At 40.6% G+C, this 27,578-nt stretch overlaps 1 protein-coding gene across 3 annotated transcripts in view; it reads left to right on the top strand.

Annotated features, from left to right (window-relative positions):
• NAV1 (neuron navigator 1) overlaps positions 1-27,578 on the top strand; it is a 2,383,470-nt gene that overhangs the window by 1,253,445 nt on the left and 1,102,447 nt on the right. The window contains exon 1 of one of the 3 annotated variants that reach the window (XM_044076517.1): positions 9,263-9,427. The exons of the other annotated variants lie outside the window; for them this stretch is intronic. Within the exon in view, the coding sequence (XP_043932452.1) occupies positions 9,354-9,427 (74 nt within the window). The 5' untranslated portion in view covers positions 9,263-9,353. Of the gene's footprint in view, positions 1-9,262; positions 9,428-27,578 lie in introns of those variants that run through there. 3 annotated transcript variants of the gene reach the window in all.

Genomic DNA, 27,578 nt, shown 5'->3' with positions numbered 1-27,578 from the left:
GATTACTTTTTCCAGGTGAGTTTGCATGCTGGTTTCAGCCTTTTTGCTGGTGTTACTCCATGGACTGAATAGCTATATCCTAGATCCTTCATCCTTGTGGCGTATTTCACCTCTGAACCCCTTAGTCATGTCTGCAGCCTCAACTCCTCCCAAGGGAAGATTCCATAAATTTGGAAAGAGGCAGTTGTTCTTCTACTACTTAGCCAATGCCTTTACTGCCCTTCCATTCAATCCTGCATTAATTCTTACATGCCTGATGAAAATACTTAAGAAACTGGTGTTTAACCAGATACTGAAATCTCAGCAAATGTGGTCTTTTAGTTAATAAGCAATATGTCCTTCAAACTAGGCAGTGTAATATGGCTACTTGCTAATGTTTCAAGACTTAGTGCTAGGAAGCATGGATAACCATAAATAGTGGCATAACCCAACAATGACTGTGGTTTACTACAGCTGAATGTCCCACAGCCCAACACTGACTGTGGCTTACTACAGCTGAATGTCCCACAGCCCAACACCGACTGTGGCTTACTACAGCTGAATGTCCCACAGCCCAACACCGACTGTGGCTTACTACAGCTGAATGCCCCACAGCCCAACACTGACTATGGCTTACTACAGCTTAACATAACTCTCAATCTCTTAGAGTAAAAAAATCTGGACAAAGGAAGCCATAAATAAAAGTTGGACAAAGTACTAAAAATAGGGACTTTTTTAAATGTTGCTCTTACAAACTTAGAAAGTTGATAGAATAACAGGTTGTACAGCATTGTTACCTCACAGCAAGAGGTTCTCCCGTTCGATTCTCTGCATGGCTTGGGAGTGCCTTCTGTGTGGAGTCTGCATGTCCTCCCCGCGGTTGGGTAGCATTCGAAAGACATGCGTGCTTAAATGGGCGTGCCTTCGTTGAAGGTTGGGCGTCGAGCTGGCACCTCAGCGTTTCGTAAAAATCTACTGCCAATCATTAGCGGACCGGAGTCCGCTGTGGCGACCCCTTACCAGGAAGAAGCCGAAAAGACAAACAAACATTAGCATGAATTTTCTGAATGGTAAGTAGTCCAAAACTCAAATGTCCATCATTATTTTCTAATTTCAGTCTTTAATCATTTGGCACTAATTTGCCAGAAAAATCACAATTTGATGAAAGCCGGACCAAAATATGAGGCAACAATCTGGACATTCTGTGAAAATCTGTACAGTTGAGAGGTACGCAGCTGAAGGTCTTGCAGCCCATCACAATGTCTGTGGCTTACTTCAGCTGCTTGCTCCACAGCCCAACACTGACTATGTCTTACTTCAGCTGCTTGCTCCACAGCCCAACACTGACTATGTCTTACTTCAGCTGCTTGCTCCACAGCCCAACACTGACTATGTCTTACTTCAGCTGCTTGCTCCACAGCCCAACACTGACTATGTCTTACTTCAAGCTGAATGTCGTGCAGCCTAACATCTACTATGTCTTACTACAAATGAATGTCCTGCAGCCCAACACCAACTGTGGCTTACTATAACTGGATGTCCCACATCCAAACACCGACTATGGTTTACTACAGCTCAGTGTTCTACAGCCCAACACCGGCTATTACTACAACTGAATGTCCTGCAGCCTAGCACCAACTATCGTTTACCTCAGCTGGATGTCCCACAGCCCAACCCTGACTATGGCTTACTTCAGGTGATTGTCCCACAGCCCAGCACTGACTATGGCTTACTAAAGCTCAGTGTACCACAGCTCAACACTGACTACATCTTACTACAACTGAATGTCCTGCAGGTAAACACCGACTATATCTTACTACAACTGAATGCCCTGCAGCTCACCACCGACTATGGCTTCCTACAGCTGGATGTCCCACAGCTCAGCTCCGACTATGGCTTACTAGACCTGAATGTCCCACAGCCTGACCCTGATTATGGCTTACTGCAGCTGAATGTCACACAGCCCAACACTGACTAGTCATACTGCCCCGCTACACTATTTGATCCCTGCAAAAGATCCATTATATTTAAAAGCAGTTTTGCAGGGAAGGCTGTGCCTATAATTTTATTTCATTTTAAATTTGTTAATGGGTGGGCAAAGCTCTTATCCCCATGGACAATTTTCAGTCTCAGTCCCAGCAAAACAAAGTATTGTCAAATATTTGAAAATTAGAGTTCATATGTATGCACCAGGCTAATGAGCACTAGAGAACTTATAAGTATTATGAGCATATTTTGCATTATATTAATAAAAGGTGTCAGTGACTAACAGATATCTCTGCACTGCAACAATCATACAAGGAAAGCATCAAGTACACCTGGGTAAAGGTATTTAGAGTTAGAAAGAAATAGTAAGAGAAGGGATCGAGGCAAGTGGTCCTGGGCATCAGACTTGGAGACAGACGTCTGCACAAATAGGAGTGGAGAAACGTTTAGCGAGCTGAATGTGTCAGGTAACACCTACTTTGTGATGCCATTTACAGGCTGTTTCTTTGAACAAGCATTCTTTGAAGTGCATTCCAAATTTATGGAAAGGGGTATTTATTTTATATTAGTGGGTATGTAGGGATTGCCACATTAGTGGTTCTAGGACTACAAAGCACTGATGTAAGTAGTGTAATCTGTTTTTGGCCATATGAAGGAAAGGCGGGTAGTTGAAGGTAAGAATCTTAGGTTGTTGGTCGATGAGCATTTCAGGAGGCAGCACAAAAAACTGTAAAGGGTTTAAGGTTACATGGCTTAGAAGTTAAAGTTTAGTAGTAAGTTTGTTCTTTCTGATACTGGTAGCTAGTTTGTATTCTGGAACATCAAGCAGAAATGCTTTGCTCTTGGGGGCAAGTGTAATGGGTCTGCAAATCTTATTGTTAGAGGGGGCATAAAGGGCTAAAAGGTTCCCTTTTTAGGTGGCAGCTATAGAAGAAAAGTCATATTTAGGTCATGGAAGGAGCACCCTTTTACCTGTCAACCCCGGAAAAAAGGAAATGAGAGCTTTGGTAACCATGTGAAATGGCAGAACAAATAATGCAGAGTCCTGCAATGTAGAGAGCGAAGGACTGAAAATCAGGGTTTACATATGCTAAGTTCAGGAGATCTATTTCTGAGAATATTCCTTTTTCTCTGAGGTATTGCATTCTATAAGTTCGCATATATTAATTTGCAATGGGTTTTGCCACAATGCAAAAAACAAATTTAATGGAGAAGAGTGATGGGACTTGTGGTACCTCCCCAGATGTGCAGTAGCAAGTTTCATCTAAACCCCATCCACCACAAGGTGATGTGTTCGAATAATGAAGGAATATTCATAGCAATGTCTTCACCGGCCTCATGAATTTTCATCAGGTATTCAGCATGTTAGTTCGAGGGGGCAAAGAAATAGTACTGTAACTGGAACTTGTACAAATGTTTGACGCATTGTAAATTACCAATGTACTGTTTATTACAGATTTATGCATTAAGATAGAAGGTTATTACGTGGCATGCAAATGCTCATCGAGACAAATGTTAGGGTACTGCAATACAGTAATGTCGAAGAGAAAGAAACAGCACTAACTATAACTGGAACTTGCCCATGTATTTCTAAGACACAGAAAAGATGAGGTCATCTGTCTAAACTGAACATAACGGTAAGAAAAAAAGTATAACTGTAAACTGACTTACTACAGAAATTAATATACAATTGTTGTCACTTACCTGAAGACGCATGTAAACGCTTTACCAAAGTACGAGCAGAAATGGAGCACTGGACAAGTCTTCGTACCATGAACTCTGTTTAATAACATGCCAAAAAATGGACAAGAATATAAGGTGCATACTTTCTAATACCCAAGACACCCAGACACCCAAGAAAGCAACACTGTGCACTGTAGACTCACATCCCCAACACTATAGACCTACTTCCCCAAAAAGGATAGATTAAACAAATAGAATGAAAAATCTAAACTAAACTGCAATTAAAATGGCAAGCCCCCACAAAAGGGGGGGTGTCAAAGTCAAGAATGCTCATTTCCCTTGTCTGAATCAGTGACCACGGTGTCCATATGATTTTCAAGGCACAGCTCAGAACACTCTTCATTTCCTGCCTCACTCAATAGGAACATCTTAGGGGTAATTTTCATATGTGTCAATCAACAATCAATGTATGCACGATTCTTCTTATTTTTCTTTTCGCTGCTCTCATTAGGGGTCAGCACACCGGACCATCTGTTTCCATTTCTTCCTTTGCATCTTGCTTTGTCAAACCAACCACCTGCATGTCCTGTCTCACCACATCCATAAACCTTATCTTAGGCCTTCCTCTTTTCCTCTTACCTGGCAGCTCTGTCCGTAGCATCCTTTTCCCAATATACCCAGCATCCCTCCTCAGCACATGTCCAAACCAATGCAATATCGCCTCTCTGCCTTTCTCTCCAAATCATCCAACCTGAGCTGACCCTCTAATATACTCATTTCTAATCCTGCCCATCCTCCTCACACCCAGTACAAATCATAACATCTTTAACTCTGCCATCTCCAGCTCTCCCTCCTGCCTTTTCATCAGTGCCACCATCTCCAACCCATATAATATAGCTGGTCTCACTACCATCTTGCATACCTTTCCTTTCACTCTTACTGGTACCCGTCTGTCACAAATCACTCCTGACTCTCTTCTTCACCTCCGTCCCATACTTACCATTACTTCTATACACATCAAACCAACACAGTATCTCCAAATAGAAACATATAATCCACATTTACCATTACTCTGAACTATTGATCCCAAGTATTTCAACTCATCCACCTTCACCAGCTCTACTCCTTGCATCCTTATCATGCCTCTGTCTTCCCTGTCATTCACACACACATATTTTATCTTAGTCCTGCTTACCTTCATTCCTCTTCTCTCTAGAGCATATCTCCACCTCTCCAGGGTCTCCTCAACCTGTTCACTACTCTCACTACAGATCACAATGTCATCTGCAAGCATCATAGTCCACGCCGACTGTGTCTGATCTTGTGTGTCAACCTGTCCATCATCATGTAGTGATGGCTGGGTTCAATGTATGCATGATGTCACTGTTAAATCTGCATGGCAGTCAGTCCTGCATCATTTGCATATGATATAACAGCCATTTGACATACTGTTCTACAGCAATGCAGAGTGATGTCCAACATTCACTTTTCTCTTGTAGTTTTTGCAATTTTGGGCTCAGCATTGCAAGTTCTGACATTCCAATGAGGAGCCAAGAGATTTTTCTTGCCAGGGATAGTTGAGCAGTAATCTTTGCTATTTATTACAGTCTCTATAGCTCACCAGATAGCACACTTGTCTTTGGTGCTACAAAATCAGTAGGCTGTGGGCACTATTCTCACACTGGATAACTGGATTAATTTTTTGTCAGTACCATACTGAAATATATCATAAGGGGGTGCCGCACTCCTGAGGGTATCATCCTTCAGATAAGATGTTGTTCAGGTGGCTGTAAAAGACAGCATGGCATCTATCGAAAAGAGTAAGGGAAGGATCCCCTATGCCCTGGCCAAATTTCCCCAAGTCAGTACAAGTCATCTCACATCTCTTCTGAAAAGAGGGGGCTAATCAGGTCAACAAAGTGTAAATAAAATAAAATCAAGGCTATGTCAAAATGATACTGGAAGCTACGTTGCTGTTTCAGCTGTGTTCCTAGACATCTCAAATGTTTAGGAATTTAAAATTGGGTTTGGTCACTCCAGGAAATGCTCCAATCCTTTGAGATGAGGAATGTTTTTGCAGAGTCCCAAAGATAATAGTTTTCATTGTTTTAGTGTTTAACGTGAGCTTCTTGATTAGCAGCCTGGAGGTTAAATGTTTGAGGTTATTTTCCAGTGGCTTTTTTAAACGTTTATTGAATTAACAATTAAGGCACTGGCACACATACATATATATAAAGGAAAACAAACCATGTTAACATGTTCACAGTTAGAAACATTATACATCACATATATTCTTTTATACAATTACCATCAATCCAACATTACGTAAATTGCTAAATTTCTGCCTTCCCTTAAACCTCACTCCTCCAGAAAATTATTATGCATGTACTGTTCCCACAGTTTCCATTTTTTTCTATGTAATTTGCTCCTACCCTTTTCTAAATCCCACTTCCAGTTCTTTTATCTCTTAAACAGTATTCACCACTTCAAATACAGTTGGTTTAGACTTTGATTTCCATTTTCTACTTAACTGCTTTTTCAGAGCCACCAGAATTAATCTTAGCAAAGCCTTAGTGTCTAGGGTTTTCCAGCTGCTTTTTGAATGTGTTGTGAGAGAGGATGGACCTATATACCACCATATCATCAGTGTAAAGCATCACAGAAGTCTGTAATAGGTCAGCTGGGAGATGGTAAATAAAGAGAAAAGAATTGCGAGATGACTGACCCTTGAGAATGGCCTTCAAGGAGGGAGGTGCACATGGAGAATTAGAGTTACCAGTTGAAAAAGTATGTCTGCCAGGAGGTCTGTAAACCAAGGTGTCTGCAAACACCTGCAATTTCTCATAAACAAGAAGAGAGGGGACATGCTAGAAAAAATGTGTTGTGTACATCCGTTTTTCCCCAAGTTAATGTGACATCAAAGTAGTATATTTATTTAAAGATTAAGTATGAAGGGGGTAAATCTTCCATATCAGGAGATGTGCCCCCATGCAAAAACACTTACAAATGAATTACTTTGTTTCCAGCTGTGGTCAGATGGGACAGCAGGTCAACAGGATTGACAGGTTGGATTGTGTGACATTCAAAGTTGGTAACTTGAAGTAGATTCATGGATAACTGAAAGGCCAGTACCATGTTCACTGATGTTATAAGGGCCAAAGGCTACTCCTCTAGCATGCAGTGAAGCACAGCTTTATAAAGGTCTTTGTGACAGGTCTGTCAGCCACCCGGTGTAAATGAAGATACAAGGTAAGATTGCCGATACCTTCGCCATGTGAACGAGTCTTACGGCTCCATTCTGGGGCTGCATCTTTTCAGTTGCTTCATACTTGCACATTAATTTCCTATCTGTCAAACCCTACTTTATGTTAATGACTTCATGGTTTGGTGATTTTTCTCTTACTCAAGAACATCAGCAGTGAGGGACAGCAGGAATGTCACACACTTGTAAAGGGTCAGAGTCCAGGCAGTGCATTAGTACTATGTATGTACTTGGATACTGCATGGCATGAAAACCACCTGGAAAAGTTAGCACTATGTCAAGTAAATGAATGTTTGGTTTGAACAATCAAACTATCCCTGCCATAACACCTGGAATAGAATCACTTGGAGAGGAGTTTAACTGTGGATTGACCATGACCTCCCAAATGCCATGTCAGTCACTCAAAATAGTTTGTGTCCTGCAAATCTTACGATTCACAGTCTTCTGTGTCTGAAACCAGATGTGAAACCTTCTACAGTGTCTTGGGCACAGCAGGCCGACTTCCCATAACAGACAGAAAGCAGATTTGCCATCCAACATGTCTGCTGTATAAAATGCAGTTTCTTGACATCCCCGAATTAGATATTAAGTTCATATTTGCAACTTGTATTTTCTGGTGCCAGACCTTTGCTTTGAGATCATGAGTTCTCTTCCCAAGAACTTATCACGTGGAACTATTTGCACTCTGCATTCAAGGAGACCTCAGAACTACTTTTAGAAACACTTTTATTAATCTGTCAAAAACACCTTACACCGTTCTTCCTACTGTTACCCTTTCTTATGGCAATGCCTTTTTAATGTTCGAGACAGAATTGTTGATCAGTAGGCAATTCCAGGAACATTGGCGGTGATGTGAATTTCTTCAGCTGAAGTTATATGGTTAATAATGTTTGAGGTTTGTAAATATTCAGATATTCTATTACTTATTGTAGTACATATGGGGAGCATGATGACTTTGTGTTAAAGGTACCTTTTAGCTCTATGGTACAGGGTTTAAGCCTGATTCAAGTTGATGTTTGTGGGAAGTCTCGTTTTTTCTAAGTCCACCCTCCCATGTATGCTTGTATGTGTATATATATTGTGCAATGTTTTTGTTGTAGCACAGGTAGTGACTGAAAAGGGTATATCCTTTTTTGGCTGTTGTAACCCAGGTAGTGGCCAAAATGGTATGTGAATATCTTGTTTATTTACCTTGTAAATAAATATAAACATTGTTTGCATCTACTGTTTTGAAATAACTGGTTAACTATGTGTGTGTGTGACTATAAGAAATGTGGTTTATTTATTACTAACATAACATGTACTTTTTTCTTTTGTATTGTCTTGCTGACCAAGTGAATAAACATTTACATAATTTAAGTAAAAGAGCAGCAATGCTAGGTGATGAAAGAGAAGGACAGTTAGTATTTGTAAGTGGGGAAGGAAGGCAGAAACACTTGCATAGGACCTCATCTGCCTGCTGTCAAGGTAGACAAGCAATGGTTTCCTTCCTTGGTGGGCGTTATTGTACAACAGCATGCACGGCAGCAGGAAATGTGTGTAATCTCTTAATATACAACAAGGCAGTGCAGGAGTTTTCATATTCAAAGCATCTCAGTGAAACATCGTAGATGCTATTACAGTTTTCTTTGCACCAGGAACACATCCAGTCAGAAGGAGAATTATAAATACCATCCTGCTTAATTATATAATGTTTTAAGAAGCAAGAGAAACTGAGAAAAATAAAAGCTCACAGGCATAGCCCAAGTCTACAACTCTTTCCTCGTTATGCTGTAAAAAGGCTGGTAACTGCAGTACAGATTAATACTTGGGTTTTTTTTATTGCTCACAGCTGCTTTTTGTTTCGCTTTATGAAGTCACCTAGCAGCAGACTGTTTAGCATTCTCTTAGCATTTTAAATTCAAATTTATTGGGGCTTTTCCCTCCCCCGACTCTACTGCTAAAATGCTGTTTATTTATTTATTTTTGTAAGAATTATTCTTCCCTTCCCCTGTTCAAATATTTAAAACTAGCCAATGAGAAGGGAACTGACCTGGTTAGGCAGGAATGTTGTATATCCAAACCCTGTCATATCCTTGTACTGAACAACTGCAAAAGCCAAATATTACTCAAAAAAATAAGTCTGAATGGAAGAAGCAACAAGGCTAACAAACAATTAAGCAAACCCCACCTCTTCTACTCTCAGTTCAGTGATACTGCAGGAATTCACAACTGCTCATAATAGCTGTCTTCTAACTACAACAACTGACAAGAGGCTCCAAGGGTACTGTAACTTTAATGTTACTACAGGGAGGCGGGGCTCCATATGTTCCTGCTTCTCCTCCCCATGTGGCTTTACCTTCTAGTTTTAACTGACTTGTTAAACAAAGTGATTGAGTAAAAATATGTAGACATGGATTTTGCTGCTTTTTTGGATTACCCTTTCATGTGAAAGATTTAGAATATGAGTATTTTAAGTGGGAAGAGACTTCAGCTTCCCATACCGAAGATGGGAAGAGGAGTTAACTTTGATACAAGGTAAGGTGTGTGTGATAATGCAAGTTGTCTAAAAGTTTAGAACAGCATTGTCAGTGTTTGACATGAAGAACCTCACATTCTTACAAAAGGCAGTGATCGTAAGATGTATAAGAGTGTTAAGCAGGAACATTATCACAGCTTTAAAAAGTGTGTATGGGGAGAAGAGCTGCCCCCCATCAAGTTTACCCCTTGCCAAATGAATAAGGAGGCAGACCAGTAAGAAACAGTATCTGTGTTTTGTAAGAAAACATTTGGTAATATTTAATTCAACTCTGAATTTCAGTTAATCTGTTCTGTTATTTGTATATGTTTGTTTACATCTGTACAGTATTTAAAGGCAGTTTTACAATAACGTAGGCTCAGTACAGTTTAAATTTGTATTTTGCTCTCTCTTGCTTAAGAAACGTAGTTCATTTCTTTGTATGTCAGTAGCATTTTCTTTCCCCTGGGCACAGACATTGTGATATCACAAGCTCTGATGTGCACAGTGCTTTTTTGCTGAGTTGCTGTTTGGCAGTAATCCGTAGAATTTGACAGTTTATGTTCATTATTTTTTTCCATATTTATTTTATGCAAATTTTGCTGTATTTTTCTGGCTATTTAATCTTGAGCAGCAGGATCAGAGATCTGTTTGACAGCAGTCTGCTGTGCTGGAAGGAGTGTCTGAAGTGAAGACGTAGGCACAACATACACGTTCTGTAGATGCTTGTAGTATTCTTTTAAGGTCCAAAATATTGCTATCAGCTCTGAATCTATAATTGTGACCTTGGTACTATGCATTTAATATCCAGCATTGTATTTTGGGATTGCAAAGTTACAGGAATTACATTAGTGAAGAGGAATTACATTAGTGAAGAGAAAAGAAGAGAGATGACTGCTTTGGTTAAGATGTAATGCAGCTGAACTGAATGCAGAGGTTCAGGGCTAGGGCTGTGTGCAAACACATTGGAGAAGTTAGAGAAAAGCAATATGGTTTACGTATTGATTTACTTTGTTGCTTTAACCTAAAATATTACAGGTTAATCAGCTTTATCAGCCATAATTTTTTAAGCAACATTTGTCTAATATGAACGAATGCCATTGTAGCCCAAAAGGTTTTACAAGCTGGTAGATTCTACACATTCAGTGATATGCATATCTGTCATTTAAGTTTTGTACACCTGGAGAAGTAAGAGGGATGTGACATGTTAACAGCATCATTTTAGTAGTTTGCATCTTCAGCAGCAGTAAATTCCCATTCTGTACTCTCTAAACTGAAGAGTTTTTATGGCAGCAGGCTAAACCCCAGAACACCACCCAAAGTGTCACTATGAACTTTTGAAAGCCGCAGTGGAACTGTAAACTGTAGTGCTTTGGACTTGAGCCATTGCAGCTGTTTGTAGTAGTTTTGTTAACTCTGAAGCAGTTTTGCTGTCTGCATATTTCAGTTCTTGTGCTTTCTTGGACAGGTGTTCTATCCACCAGTGTGTTATGTAGCAGCAAAGCTATCTTGCTGTCAATTACTCTCCTCAGTGGAACGGTTGATGAAGTTTCAGCATGATTTTACTTTTGGACATCATGTCCTTTTGTACTGTTCTTTACAGTTCAGAAAACAGTATGCTTCAGGCAGCAACTTTTTCCCTGTTGAGCTGTACATTTGCATTACATTGGTCCAGTTTACTGTTTCCTTTAGAATAAGATGCTTCCAAATGTCCCTAGCAGAGTGAGCACCTTAGGCATTAGGCATTCAAAAGTATGACTGAATGTTTGCGTATGGTTTATTGTTTTGCTTGAATTAGTAATGGCAATTTAGTTCACTGCCTCTCCCAACATTTCATGATCTGGACATGTTTTATTGGAATTTTGACTTTTAAGTGGGAAGATGGACCAGTACAGCCATCAGTGCTGTTGGTAGTAACAAGAGGTAGGGGAGTACCTTTATGTGGGAGTTCTGGGATGAGTGTACGGCTCCTATTAAAGAATTAATTCTGTGTTTGTAGAGGGAGGGGTTGAGGCTCTGAGCTCAGCCTGCTGTAATGTTGCCTAAACAGCTGCATGTTCAGAGAAACATGCAAGCCAAAGAGTGTGTTCTCTGTCCAGCAGCCAAGGTCTTGTGTGGTTGTATTTATACCTCTTCTCCCCTCTTTCCCCTGAGCCTTCCCCAATCAGGGCGCGCGGGGGTTCAACTGTGAGGATAAATGGGGGAGAGAGGTCACTTGGCCCGTCGTCCCTGGGAGTTCCGCGGGGCTATACCCATTCTGTGGCGCGGTCACTATGCGCCAAAGAGAGATGCCATGTGGGGATCGACTTTTTTTAGGGTTCTCACCGTCTGCACCGCCCGTTCATACTCCGTTACTCTGCGGGAACCTGGGGCTGCTTATGTAACATGATCAAAGCCATGCGGTTGCGAAAGCTGCAAAAGACTGCCCTGAAACTGAGGTCCATTTGTGGACTGCAAGTACCCTCACAGGACCCCGAGCAAAAAAAAAGATTTCAGGGATAATGACCTCATTGGATGTGGTATGGTTCAACAAAGCAATCTCGAGAAACCTGTCACCCCTCTAGTCCTTCCACGATCCTTTGCCAAAAGCAGTGTTCCGTGCAGAGTTAATGCCAAAGGGAAGGCGTTAAAGCGAGCGCCAAAAAAGGGGTTATGAATGTGGTAAGCGAAGTCACCAAATCCCATATTATCTGCTAAAATCCCATATTAGCATCAGCCCAAACACCTTCTAACTCAGCAAGCATCCCAACGAACCTTCAACCGAATGCAGTCGAACCTTCTGGCTAAGTGTAGTCTACACATAGTCTCAACCTGTTACTGTCCTTCTTTACTGTCCTTTTACCTTGCAGGCATCACCATACCTCTCCACCAATCGCAGAACAACACATTCTGGGCACACCCTCTTAGCCATCTCTTTCACTCTTCCCATCAATGGCAGTGATCAATGGTCCAGGGTCTTCAGGGGAATAAGGCACGCCTTTTGGTTGCAACTTTATGTAGTATTTCAGCTGCAGACCCCCCAACCCAGCAGAGCACAACTCCGGTCCCTTAAAAGGCGCCATGGTGATAGTAACCAGCTGCTGTACAAAACATGCTGAAGGAACCTTATCACAGCTGTGGTTTCCCGGGGGATGGGGGACACTCACTCGGTACACAAACTCCCCTAGATTCTGGGCCACAGAAGTAAAGGGTATTCTTTGCATCAAGCTTCCCCAATTATCTCAGTGTTTCCTGCTTCTTCTGCATGTAAAATAGACCAGCTTTTGATTTACATTCCCAGTAATAATAAAGCAAGGCTAGTAGTGGTCCTTGGCCTTAGCAGGTCCAACATACATTTTGTGAAACACTTGTGCTATAACACCAGTAAAGAAAAATCAGAGTTTGAGAGAGCAGTGGCTGACAGGGTTACAGGCTAAGTCTTTAAGCTGCTTAACTGGGTAAAGTAGATGGGTATTTTTACTTATCAGCAACATGTCTTGATCTGTTTATGTGCACTTAGCTTGGTTTATCATGTAGTTCTTAATTGTGGCCTAGGTTAGGAGAACTAACTGTTCCAAAGTCTACCCCTCTACCCCTATGTTTAGTGTTTGAGCAAATTATTGGAATATCCTTCTCCAGCCTACAGTAATTTCTTTATATGTTTTGCCACATTTGTAAAGGTTTTTTTTGTTTGTGTATTGTTTTTCTCATAGGGGGCTGAAACAACATTTCTTTAATGTTTTTCCAGGACCTGTAAGTTGTAAGTTAGGTATAACAGTTAGTTGTGAAGACCATTAAAAATGACAACACTGCTGTGTTGTCACAAAAATTCACCTTTGTTTAATTATTAATTCACAACCAAGTAAATGGATTAGTCCATGGACCTGTTTTCAGCCATGTCCTGGTCCAGGAGGCCAAATAACATAGAGGTATACAACACGCTATAGTCAATGAATTTTGACATAAGAAACAGAACCAGAACCATTTGCCGGCGATGTTGAAGACTGCAAACCCACCAGATGTGCAGTAGCAAACCCAGCCCCAAACCCGCCTCATACCCAGCATCATGGCCACGTCGCTGAACACTCCCAACTGATTACTGATTCAGCCTGCTTGGCCTCATGAATAGTCAGCATGCCCAAGCTGCCAATGACGGAAAATGTATAATTTGCGAACTATCCCTATTTTATAGACAAATACAGAGAATATACATTCTGAGAAGTTATAACCCATACATTAAACACTTTCAAGTATTTAGTTAAGAAATTACAATAAATGGCAACAAGGCGTCCTCTAAATAACCCAATGTGAAATATTTAAATACAGAGAATGTAGCTACATGACACAGAAAAAATTCGGTTAAGAGCCGTAATGTATCAGGTTGTTAGTATGGCCACGTTTCCCTAAATCAGCACACCGTCATAGAAAGAAAAAACAGTGCAGTGCACATATCAGAAACTGCTATTATTTTATACTAGACTATACTATAATCAGGACTGTACACTGCTGGTATAGGAAACAACAGACTTTAGGTTGTTAGTATGGCCATGTTTCCCTAAATCAGCACAGTCATGGAAAGAAAAAAACAGTACAATGCACATATCGGAAACTGTTTTTGTTTTATACTATACTATACTGTAATCGGGACTGTACACTGCTGCTATAGGAAACCGCAGACTTTATGCTTCTTAGCCGCAACACACCTGAAGCACTATTACGAAAGTTGCATATGTGAGTATATTGGTTTGTCGTCCTGAAAACCCGTTTTAGTTAACTAAGTTAATTGTAGCTGTACTGCATGGTTTGTTTTGCACACTTTTATTAATTTGCTAGGGCAGAAGATATGCACTGACATGACAATAAAATACAACACACACCAATTGATGCTGTGCTATGTACAAAGTGTAAAAGGTGACTACTATAGTAGGTGAACAGAACGGATGTAGATCATACACGGTTAATGTTGATTATGGAGTGTGTCAGTTAGTTATTCTAAAGGAAAATAGAAGTAATTCCGTGTTTACCGTTTCATGGATTCACATCGTCTCTACACTCTTTAAATGCAGACTAGAAGACATTTTTCCCTCTCTCTGGACATTTCTTACATAGCTCTCTCCACTTCATAGCAGAAGCAATCTGGACATAGCCTAAAATAATGGAGGGACAAAGACCCCAAAATAGGGACAGATTTGAAATATTGCTCTTCTAATCTTTGACAGTTGCTTGAATAACATGATTTGCGTTAGCATGCATTTTTCAGAAGGATACGAAGACTGAAACTCAACATATATGTCCTTATTTGCAGACTTCAGCCATCAGTGATTTGCCAGGCAGCCACAGATTATAGAAGGTACGGACCTAAAATACGAGTCAAAACTCTGGACACTGCAAATACTACTTATTACTTTGTATACCTTTTTTTGTGTATTACTACAGCTAACTGTTCCGGTTTAAGGAGCTGCTGCTGGCAAAATAAACTAGCAGCTGTCCTTACAATTACTATAGTATAGGACATCACTTGCCAGTTATTTCACTTTACATTGACAAAAACTACAAAATTACTCTAAGAACTAGTTTTGCTGTAATGGAATAATGACACTGTGTAATTGTGAACACCCATGTTTTACAGCTGTGACTGCTACTTGTAGAATTTCAGCTGCTGTGGAGTGTAATGCATGCATGATGTTACGGCATATCTGCATTGTGTGTCAATCGTTATCTTATTTGCATTTGGAAACTCTGGACAGCGACTGTCAATCATGCAGGCCACGCCCAGTCCTGCGCGAACCACCAAGGCGGGTTTCTCATCTTCAGTTTCGCCGATTTGCTTGCTTACCTTTGCATTAGGCCAGAAACCTAGATAACTGTGCTTTTATTATACCATCTTTTTCAGTTTCAATTTGTCTGCCTGTCTTGGAAGTCTTTCCTGTATGTCCCCTCTTCTTACTCCATGATTTCCATTGTTCCTGTCACTATTCTGTTTCTTTTTGAACCTGTGTCTTTCAGTTCCCCTTTATCCATGGTAGTTATCTTTCACATGATAGTTATTTATTTACACACACGCACACAAAAACACATACACACACACACCCCTCCCAAGAGGAAGGCTGACTGTATTCCCCATTTCCCACAGCCTTCCTCCTGGCACGGTAGTACTGCCACTACCCTAATAAAGCCAGACACTTCAGTGACCTGCTGCTCTTAAAGCAAACCACATATTAACTGCAACACTTCATATTTCTTTCATTGGTAGTAGGCCTTTAACAGTATAATGGTAACTGTGCCACACAGCTTATTAAACAACAGTGTGTAAATGTAATATATGGCAGCATATCTCTTTTAGGTTCATAGGTGTTTACTAGGCTAATGACCACAAGGGCCTTTTTAAGCTTAGCTGTGCATCCCAAATCTCTGACAAGTTCTGATACCCTTAGTAAGTGTAAGCAGGGGTTTGGGAGATGAAACATTTACAAGCAGGGGCCTGGGATGTGAATAATTTATAGGTTGCCTGTGTCCATTAGAGCCATAGGTGCCAAACCAGGGATGAATTTCCGGTGTCCCATCCAATTGTGCAAGTTGCACATGAATTGGGTTAGGGAGGAGCTCTGCTTCACATAAATAGGGAGCCTGTTCCCTAAATGGGGTAGTCTCTGGGATACAAACCTGTCTGTCCAGCAAGTCCTATTTATATCACAGGCAAGGTTTATTTCTTTAGAACAGGTAATTCTGATGCTGTTTGTTTTGTGGATGTGCAGGAGATCCATCAGAGTGGGGTCTGACGGTGCCCTGTATGTCAGGCATATATCTCCCCTCAAAACCCTGTAGGAGACAGAATACAGGGATAGGGTCTTGAGGCGGTCTTCATAGGACATTTTTCTTAACGCCCTGTATTCTTTTAGTGAGGAGCCTTTATGGCTATTCCAGTTGTTGGATATGCCTGGTTAGATGCATATCAAAGGGGGCATTGTACTCAATAATAGGTGTGATGAATACCAAATACAGTGGAGCAATTACTTCCTTGGACTTAGATGCCATACATTTGTTTATAAGTTACGCAACATAGAATGAGCTCCTCACTACTGTAGACATGTGATAGTTAAAGCCAGATTACTATCTGTGTGTGTCCCTAAGTCCCTGACTACTGTGTCATCTCTAAGGGGTGAGTTGTCAATATGATAGTTACCAGGGGTGGATAACTTCCCAAAGGATACTGTTATGCATTTCTTGGCATTTTGTTTTAGTCCATGGCTCTGACACCAGTTGCTTGTCTGTGTCAGCCCCTCCTGAAGAACATTTGTGTCAGTGTGGGATTCCGTGACTGCTCCTAATTTACAATCATCTGCAAATTTAGTCAGTCAGAGACCACTGACATTGGCCTTGACTTCAGAGAAGTAAATACCAAAAAGGAACAGTCCAAGGACTGATCTCCAAGGGACTCCACTTGTGACTGGCCTCTTTGTAGAGGTGGACTCCCGAATTCTAACTTCCTGGGTCCTGCCTGTGAGCCAGTTGGCTATCCACTGGGTGACATATGAGTTTGTACCTAACCTCCTGAGTTTGTCAACAATGCCCGAGTGGAGTATTGTGTCAAATGCCTTGGCCAGGTCAAGGTAGGCAGTGTGAACCATTTTTCCCTGATCCATTGCTTTGGTTACCTTCTCAAAGAAGTCCACCAGGCTGAGTAGGCATGATCGGCACTTGATGAAACCAAACTGGGTTGGGTCCATTGTCTGGAGGTTTTCTATATCTCTGTTGATCATTTCCATGATAATTATTTCTATGGCTTTGTATACAAGACTAGTGAGACTTATGGGTCTGTAGTTTCCAGAGTCTGTAGATAGCCCACCTTTGTGCAGTGGGATGACTATTGCTGTTTTCCATTCATGAGCCACAAAGCCTGTTTGGAGGCTACAGTTAAGTAGTAATTCCAGAGGCCCTGATAGGTCATGTTTCATGCTACTTAGAAGGCATCCTAGGATATTGCCTGGGCCCACTGATGCAGTGCTGTTGGTCTTAGAGAGATCATTAAGGACCTGTTCCCTAGTGATAGTAAGGGAGTTATATTTGATGGTATTTACTGAGGGAAGGTTGAGGGGGAGATAGGGTTAAAGGTGGAGCTGAATTTATCAGCCAGGAGGTTTGTTATATCTTCTGTCTCAGTATAGGTGGCTCCATTTACAGTAAGCTCTGCACACAATGGTGTATTGCCTTTGAGGTTGCAGACTTAGCTAAAGAATGCGTTGTGGTTGCCCTTGGCCTGGGAGGCCAAACTTTATTCAAGTTTGGCTTTGGTAAATTTATTTGTCCTCTGAGTTGTTTTAGTTTGAGAGTGGTTTTATACTGCTGGATGCTGCACCTCCTAATTTTTGCCATGATTTTCTTCATTCTGTTATACAGCCTAGTGATTTTGTAATTCCACCAGGGTGGCTTGTTTTTTGAGTTAGTTCTGTACTTCTTCCTGGTGTGTACAGCTGCCTCTATGCAGCTGTTAACATGCTTGTACATATTTTCACAGAATGTTCAGAGGCAACATATCTCTTGACTGTCCATATTTTCTCTGAATGTTCAGATTTTTGCCTCATATTTTTGGTCTGTTCCTCATAAAATTTGTGGTTTTCTAGAAAGTCATTGAGAATAGAAGTTATTAAATAATGACAGACATTTGAGTTTCAAACTTCATAACCTTCAGAAAATGCTTGCCAGTGCAAAACCTATTATTCTAGCAACTGTCAAAGTTTTTATAAGAGCAATATTTAACATTTGTCCCTATTTTGGGGCCTTTGTTCCTCCACTCCAGTTAGTTTAGCCTTTGCCCAGATTTTACATGCTTATAGGTTGAGAGATGTGAATGGCAGTCACAGGAATTTAAAGGTTAATAAATTAACTTTAATAAAGACAATGGTGCAAATACAGAGTGAAGTACATGTAGGTTAACACCTTAAAAAGTAAAATAAAAGGCAGTAGTTGAAGTACCTTTCCCATGTGGATGATCACATTAGCAAGTTAGCATAAACATATAGCATCTTCTCATAGTATACCACACAGTTATATGCAATGTCTTTTCCCGTCTCCTATTGTCCACAACATCATTGTCGTGTTGGTGGAGGAAAGCAAGCAGTAAAAAACAGTTCTTTTACTCTTCATAGCAACCATTGAAAGGATATCTACTTCCTTATAGGTTCACAGGTAAGTACTAGACTAGCTGCCCTTGTGGGCCATTTTAAGCCTATCCAATTTCCCTCAAAGGTGAGAATCAAACCCTGTACCTTGTGTCTCAGAGGTAAACACCCTAACCATTATGCCTCCTTCCACTTGAATACACCCCATGTCTTGGTGATATTCAGCAGTTAAGTTTATCAGTGATTTCAGTGGTTGTATTTCAATATAGATCGTGGTGTTATATTAACAAGAGAAGACAGCAAATGTGGAGATCAAACACACTTCAAAAGACATTCCCTAGTCTTTGATAGTCAGAATGACAAAATGTCCAACATTACAGTCCCCATAAGAAGAGTACTCTTGCTTTAGATGAAAAGAGAAAGAAATCACATTACATTTTTTTTTAAGATGACATACCCCCTGGTTTCACAGTTCTTTACTTTTTTTAGTCTGGTATCACACCTGTCTTCATACTGAGGATGTATCATATTATCTTACCTGGAAACTTTTTGGTAAGGATCCACAAAAACATGGTCTTCTCTTCTATCACTCCCTTCTATGCAGGGGAGTCCCCTTGCTGTTATATCACTGAGAGCTCTTGCTAGCAGAGGCAGCACTGTTTTTTGCCTGGGGCAGTTCCTGCTTCCAGATTCCAACCTGTTTTTATACTATGGGGAGTTTATACTGACAGAAGTCACCCTGCTGATCTACTGAGTGAAGGTTTCTGCTTCTAGAACCCCCAAGTACTTAAATCATGCTATCTTCTTCCCACCTTGCTATTCTACCCAAAGCAGTTTCTTGTTCTGGAGGCTACCCTGATCTTTGTGATAGGTATGATGTTACCTTAAATCTTTGATTACTCACTTCACTTCCTTTAGCAGCTTGGAGGTACAACCAACACTGTCCTGCCACTGTTCCATCACTAACTTCCTAAATGTACTCCCTTGTTGATGGACTGTCACCCATGTTTGACTTTGAGTCTGATCTTCCATGATGGATTGTCTTAAAATTAACAGCCATGTTGGTCATAGACCACTAAATGTTGTGACTAGTCTTAGGAAGTGAAGGTGCTTCAAGACATCCCAATAGTTATGCATAAGCTTCATTATGTTTTGAGCCATTGGTTGATTCCTTCAGTGTTGTTGCCTGGAATTCAGAATACAGTTTGAAAGCGAAATACTGTAATATTTTACGGTTTTACTTTTTCACCCAGTGCAGTGGCAGCTTCTTGTAAAGTAAATGCTACTGTTTTAAACTCACTATGCCCTTATATATTTATTTATTTTTATTTTATTTTATTTTACATTTGTTAACCGGGATAGTCCAGCTGGATATATGTCCATTTTCAGTGGAGGCCCGGGGAGAAAAGCTCCAAAGAGACAATTTTTACAGAACCTACAGATAAACTTGGGTACATATTTCATCTAGATCCATTAGGGTATCTAGTTATTGACACTTATAGGTATAAACTACAGACACTTATGGTATAAACTACAGACAGATACAGTTTACAATAGTCATAAACAGTTTTACATTGTTCATACTAATACTGTTATATGTATGTTATCATACCTTTGATGTGGTATACATTTGTATGCAAGTAACAGATAGGACAATGGTTACAATAGTACTGGAGTGGATCAGGTATTAGTCTGGAGTTGAACAGGGACATAACCATTTGTTGCTGAGGTAGTTGTAGATAGCTTTTTTAAAAGTAGGTAATGAGATAATCGGGGATAAGGATGTAGGCAGGGAGTTCCAGATTTTGGCCACATAAGAGTAAAGGGAGTCTCCAGCATGGTTGTTGGATCTAGTAACAGCTAACTGTAATTTGTCAGTTGAGCGGAGTTGTCTAGGACAGGAATATTGTTGGACAATGTTAGCCAGTGAAGGTGATATGTTTTGTTGATAGAGTATCTTGTGAGTAGTAACCAGCTGACTATAAATAAGTAAGTTAGGTAGTTCCATCCAGCCCAATTGCTTTAGGTTTATGCAGTGATGTGTTCTGTAGGAGCTGTTGTTTGCAAATTTGGCTATCTGATTGTAGCAGGTTGTCATTTTATTAATCTCTGTTTTGGATAAGTTAATCAAGATGGGTGAGGCATATAGTAGTGTTGAGAGAAGGTGTGTACGTGAAATTGTAGTTCTAGCATTTGGCCAGATTAACGTGTACATCAAATTTGAGCTTATTGTCAATAGTAATACCTAGTAGTTTTGTCTGGGCTTCAGGTGATATGGGGGTACCGTTACTAGAGTGGATAGTAAAGGTGCAGGTGGGGGCAGTTGTAGTTGAGGGATGAAATAGCAGGAGCTTGATTTTTTGGGGATTGAGTAACAAGCCATTCTCAGTGAGCCATGTTTCCACTGAGTGAAAGTTATCCTGGGTCTTTTAGTGGAGGTCAGGTAAAGTAGGGGCGTTACATATTGTAGTTGAATCATCTGCATATTGTATAAGGCTTGAACCTTTTGCAACTGAGTGGAGATTATTTGTAAAAACTGAGAACAGCAAGGAGCCCAGTCTAGATCCCTGAGGTACTCAAGAGTGTTACAGGTAAGAGTGGAGACAAGTTATTATTCCATAGTACTGCCTGTTGTCTATTGCTGAGGTAGTTTTTAAACCAGGAGACTGATGAGTTATCTAAGCCTAGGCTTACAAGATGGGAGATTAATTTTTCATGGCTGACCATATCAAATGCCTTTGATAGGTCTAGGAAGAGGGCTGAAGAAAGTTTACCATTATTCCTGTTGTGATTAATGGTATCTATGAATGCTAGCAGGGCGGTGGTTGTGCTATGTCCTGGCCGAAACCCATGTTGTGTATGAGATATGAGCTCTTGATCAATAAGGTGTCATTAATTGATGGTGAATACATTTTTCTAATATTTTAGCAAGTGGGGATAAAATTGCTATTGGTCTGTAGTTAGATATGTCATAAGAATGTTTTTAAAAGAAAAGGATTTCTTGCTGACGTAGCAAACCTACAATGTTCTTCCACTATTTTGTGCTGTTGCCAGGTCAACTTTGTTTTGTTAGCTGCAAAATACAGCTCCACAGATGGCACTGATTTGTTATCTGGGTGAAAACTCAAACCTTCTTCTTCCAGTGACCCACCCACATCTGGCACCAAGGGGTGAACTTCTACCACCCCATCTGTTAACTTGGGGTAAGACTCTTCCTGCTTTGTGATGATCAAACTTATCTGTAAGCTGTAGGGGGAGAAGACCTGGGGTAAAACTCTTGCTCCATTCCAGGGACCACCCTCATTTGGTATGTATGGGTGGGGAGGGAGAAAACCCTAGCAGTGAGAGACCGTCTTCATCTGGTAAGTGTGGGCAATGCAATGAAATCTGTGCTGCCTCAGGCCACCCTTGGCTGGTAAGTTTGGGCAAAGAGAAGGAATTTCTGCTGTTGGAGACCACTGTGGTTTTCTACCCTTTGGGGAGAACCCCTTTCCAAAAGCCACCCTGCTCTATGGAGGAGGCTGCCTAATGCCAGTACTGTGGAAATCTTAAATTCTGTTGCACACATTCGTATTTATTGATTTATCGTAACTGAGCAAATAAGTATGCACAGTGAGACTTTACATTAATGTTGTGCATAAACATGTCCTGTCCTGGCAAGGGAGTGCCTTATTAGCTTTCAGGGTAGATAGCTGAATATTGTCATAAACCTGCATGTATGTTATTATAGCAATAATTATGGGTGGACTAGTTACGCGTTTGAAGCGGTTGCGTCACCCGAGGATAAGCCAATACCAACCACAATGCCACACAGCAATACAAGTGACAGAATTACCATTGCTATTACTTATTTTACTATTTAAGAAAGATTTATTTACTTTCTTAAAAAATGGCATAGTATATACCCCTGTTTCTTGCCTTCGCAGTCACCTGGGCATGGCAGTTTTGATGTATGCGGCGCCTGCACGCACAGTACATCAGAGAGTTGAGCAAAAGCAACGGAGAAGCAAGATCTCGTTGCTTGTTTTTTAGTTTGTCTGCCATGTTAAACCCATTTAACACGGCGAGGGAGTAAAAAACCGAAGTTATATAATGGAAAAAGTCCGGGGCGCGGGACCTTTTCCATTACTATAACTTCGATTTACAACGGGCACGCTGGCCAATCAGCGTGCACGTTTTGGAATAATAATGGGGGGTCATGGTATAATACTGTGTAATATATACATTTGCTAACAGTATAGTTACGACTAGTTCATTGGGATGTTTCAGCAGCCGTGTAAGGTTGGAAGCAAAATATGTGCAAAAGTACTTTCATTACATTATTGTAACAACAGGGGTGCTATTTTAATGTAGACCAATTCTTATTTTTTCAAGATTTATAGTAGCATGTAACAGTGGCAACATTCATACGTTCATAGTTTTTTGGTTCAGTCATTTACAGGCATTGCTGTGGAAGCATTCTGTAACATTTTGATGTTGTTGTAAGATTGCCTTGGATGTAATGTTATGCTGCTACTGAGTGGATGTTGGGTAATTCTTTTTAGACTAATACAAAAAGAACAGAAATGCATAAGAGAAATTCCTGTTAAATATATTGGCTAAAACATGTGTAGTGGAGCAAATTACAGATTGGTCACATCTGATACAAGTTCTGGAGCTGAGTGTTACAGATGAGATGGGTGCTTCTTACTACTATGCTTTGGAAAAATACAGAAAAGAATAGAAGGTTTAACATACGATTCTTGGAATGGTCATCACCAATGGGAAATAGCGCAGCTCTTGGACCCTTCTAATCTCGCATCCGTTTCTAGCTCATGCTTGAATGTTTACTGCCACATTAGCAGGCCAGACTGATTGGGGGGTACCAGCCTCTGCTTAACCTCTGTCCACTGTACAGGTGCTTTGAGATATAGCTGCTTTAAGGATAGCATTGCTACTGCTATTGTGACCTGCCTCCAAACAGCTTGACAATTCCTTATCTCTTTCTCCCTTCAGGTTTATATCATGCAGATTGAGAATGGTGATGTGGCTCTATGGAGAGGCCATATGTGTTTTATGTTTGTGTTTTGTTTGCAGTGCCCCTTTTTGTGGTAGTTTGAAAGCGATTCTGTTTCTTCACCCTGATACAGAGAACACTCCTGCATTGGGGAGGAACACTCCTGCATCAGGGAGGCGATGAGTTCACTGCTGTCTGTATGCACCCACACTGCCACCAGCTGCACAGAAATCACAGTTTGTACGCTTGCCGTGTTACTTGGAAATGTTTGCTCATGTACCCTTTCCTTAACTACACTGTGATTGTTTATCTCAAGCCTTGCAATGTTGCAGCTGCTCTGTGTGAAGTCTGTTAGCCACACATTACCCCAAGCTATCTCTAAATCCACTTTTTGGCATGAAGGTTTGATCTTGTACTTTGTATGTTTACAGAACTCATCTGTCAGGGAAGTTGTCATACTGGTTTTGGAGTTATTGAACTAGTTTTTCAAGTCTGCTGTCAGTGATGGAAATGCAGTTTTAATATTACTAAAGTAATATAGTGCCTTATTTTATCTGGATTCTGTAACAGTTACCCACAGTGCTGTGTGCTAAGTTTTATAGACAAGTAGTCATATTTCTAGAAGCTGAGGGGTCAAAATGCAGGTTTTGCATGCTAAACCTGTTACACTTCCTGTTACGATTTTCACTTTGACACAGTAAGTGAAGCATGAAATCTTGATGTTAACTCAAAAAAAAAAAAAAAAAAAAATCAGTTGCCATGTTTTGAAAACATACCTCTGACCCTCTGAACTTCTTACATCAACAGTTTGCAGGTCACCCACAAAGCTTTCTTTGTTCCCTCTATAGTGTGTGTGTGTGTGTGTGTGTGTGTGTGTGTGTGTGTGTGTGTGTGTGTATGTATGGGAGGGGGGGGGTGTGCCGTGGAACAGTGTTTAAGGTGGCAACTTTAAAGCTGGCACTGAAATGCAGACCTGGTATGTACAGATTTGTGCTGCTACAACTGCAAGAGGCATATGTGTATCTTACTTAGAAGTGGCTCATGATGCCAGTGACGTGTGCCAGGCATATTACAACATAATGTGCTACAATTTGGCTTCTCTCCCAAATTGTAGTTGTCAAGTAGTACCCCCAACTCACAAAACAGACACACCTACCATAAATGAGGTTTGCTAATAGTACATTTTAGACTTCTGGCAGTAAGAATGTATACCTTTAATAAAGATACATAGGCAGTACTGCTTTTTTTGCAGGACATCCTGAAATATTGTAAACTCCCGCTTGCCTGTTTTACTCTTTACTTGCAGCCCTTGCAGAGGTATTTTTTCTTTTAGCAGGATGAAGCTGTTTGCGTGTGCCCCCCCCCTTGCAGTGTATCCTGATGCGGCTCCCTTCATTTTCATGAGACCCTTTGCTACCATGTGTTTACTTTTCAGTTTTACTTGCATTTACTCTTCCTTGTCCCATAAAAAGAAGAGGCCTAAAGATAAGTGCACATATTCTGTGGCCCTCTCTTCCATTTGTAGGTTTCATTGACCTTGACAAAACTCGGTTTTGGTAGTGCGGTGTCTGTGTTATAGTATTTCAAGTTTTTGTTTTCATATTCTGATGTCCGTTGTTAGATTTTACCACTTACAGTCATGTATGCCAAATACTCTTGTTTCAGCACAGTACTTATCAGCTAACAAACTATCCCTATCTCTTTTCCACGTCTCTGCTTTCTAAAGTTGACCAGCTGTAGAAACTAATATAAATATTTTACGTTAGACTCTTGCTTGTTCAGTAGAATCTATATGAACAGATTTTCTGTGTAACTAATCTTAACTACTGTTTTTACTTATGTTTCTGTCGTTTTGTTAGGTGAAGTTTCACCTAAGCAGACCATGAAATTGGTCATTATTCATCAGTGCACTACCCCAATAACTAGCTAACTAACTTCACTATCTCACTTTTTTTATTTCTCCAGGTCTTTTGGGTTTTTAATACCATGACAGAAATGGACCCAGTTCCTAATTTCAAAGTGTGATTGAAGTTTATGAAATTAGTATTCTTTCAGTCTTTGATGTTAGCCAGAAGTGCTTGTCCCGTAAAAAATACTTCACAAAAGTTTTTGTTTAATGTTTATCAGGTGTACCTGTTTGAGAAAAACGTTTTTAAAAATTAGTTTTTATGTTTTGTGGAAAATATAAAAATGGGGACTTGGCCTTGAGATTTTAGAGGTTGTTACTTAAATTTTTACCTCAAAACTGTAACATTTCTGGACTTGGTTCACCAGTTGCTCAAGGCTCTGCTACCCAGTTATCAGGCTATTTTCTTGGTTAGAAAATGGAGCTGACATCAGGTTCTTTGGTTCTAATCTCTCCATCTGCAAGAAGAAGAAAACTTTACAGAAGTCTTCAGTAGTCAAAGCCAGCTTCCTCATGGTCTCTCCCACCAATGAGTGGTTCTGAGGTACCTGATTTGTACACAGCTGACATTGTCTTCTACCGATCCCACTGATATTGCTTCTTGAGAAGACACTAAGGAACAGGGGTTTGGCACATCCTCTGTAGCTGTTGGGATTGTCTGCTTCAGACAAGGCTGAAATCTCTCTGTGAGGGAGGGAATGCCTGATGCTGTGAAACTGACCTAAGGTGCCTGATTCCTGGGGAAGAGCCCAGTCTTTGGGTCAGTCTTTTTCTAATTGGGTTTCTTAGGAAAGGAAAATGTGCATCTCTCTTCTCCTGTTTCACGTATAGATTTATCTTAACTGAGCAAATAAGTTGTTGTGTCTTTCGGCTTTTCCCGGTAAGGGGTCGCCACAGCGGAACTCCAGTCTGCTAATGATTGGCAGTTGATTTTTATGTACCGAGTTGCCAGCCCTGATGCACAACCTTCAATGAAGGTACGCTCATTCACGCATGTCTCCACGGAGAAGACGCTGTAGCTTTGAGTCGAACCGGACAGTGTCTTACTGTGAGGCGACAATGCTACTGCAGCACCACCACCGCAGTAAGTATTCTCACTAATTCTTAAATGAAAAAGATTTCCATCTTAATCTAACACTCGTAAGAACAGGAATTAGACTAGGTTTGTATTTCTCCAGTGCCTACAGGAAGGGGAATCTGGTTATGAAGATTATCTCCTACTAAATGATGGCATATTTCAGAGCTCCCCCGACCCCAGAAAACACATAATTCTGTGTAGAAGTGTACACCAATGCCCTCTATAACTGCTTAAACAGTTATGTAGAATTGGCAGTACCAGACCTGATTAAACCCAGGTCTTGCCAGAAAAAACAAGCCACCCTGATGGACCCCAGGTATAAACAGGCTGTACAACAAAAGAAAGAAACTAATGTTCATATATAAGTGGGAACAGGCTCAGTAGAAGAAGAAATCCCTTAGTAGTCTAAACAAATAAATCAGAGATCTGGTTAAATCCTCAAATGCAAATTATGAAGTAAAAAAATAGCCTCACAAAAATCATAAAGCATTTTTTAAACTACGTTTAAAATCTTAACTGGAATATCCAGCTTTGTGCAGAACTGGTTGTGGATGGTACCACCCATACTCAACTGGAGGAAATAGCCAACCTGCTAGCTGACCGATTTGGATCAAACTTCACCCCCTCGTCCCCACTGGTCATCCCCCAAAGTGAGTCCCTATTACTTTGATGAAACATTAGCTTGTCGAACTACAAAAGATCAACAGCTAAAGATCGAAACATCCAAACCCCAAACGATCAGCTAAGTGAATTTTTTCCCATAGAAAGAATTTGCTTGGCCGTTACACAAAACAAACACCTTTCAACCTGATTTAAGTGGGGGGGCTTTGCCCCCCACACCCCCAACTCCAAGATCACTCCACATCGGGGAAAGGGCAAATTTCCATTAATGGGCAAGCAAATTCTTTCCCTGAGAAAACATTTGCTTAGCTGGCCATTCACGGTTTGGCTTTTTCGATCTTTAGCTGTTGATCTTTCGTAGTTCAACAAACTAAAGCTTCATCAAATTAATAGGGACCCTCCAAAGTATACCTGCCACCATTCCTCAGCCTATTATCTTAAGAGAGCAGGTCATCTCTGCGCTCTTTAAGGC

This window comes from Protopterus annectens, chromosome 7.part0 (genome assembly GCF_019279795.1).
Source record: "Protopterus annectens isolate FY-2018-M chromosome 7.part0, PAN1.0, whole genome shotgun sequence".
Classification (NCBI taxonomy): domain Eukaryota; kingdom Metazoa; phylum Chordata; order Ceratodontiformes; family Protopteridae; genus Protopterus; species Protopterus annectens.
The sequence above is the reverse complement of the archived record's forward strand: the minus strand, read 5'-3'. Positions and strand labels throughout refer to the sequence as shown.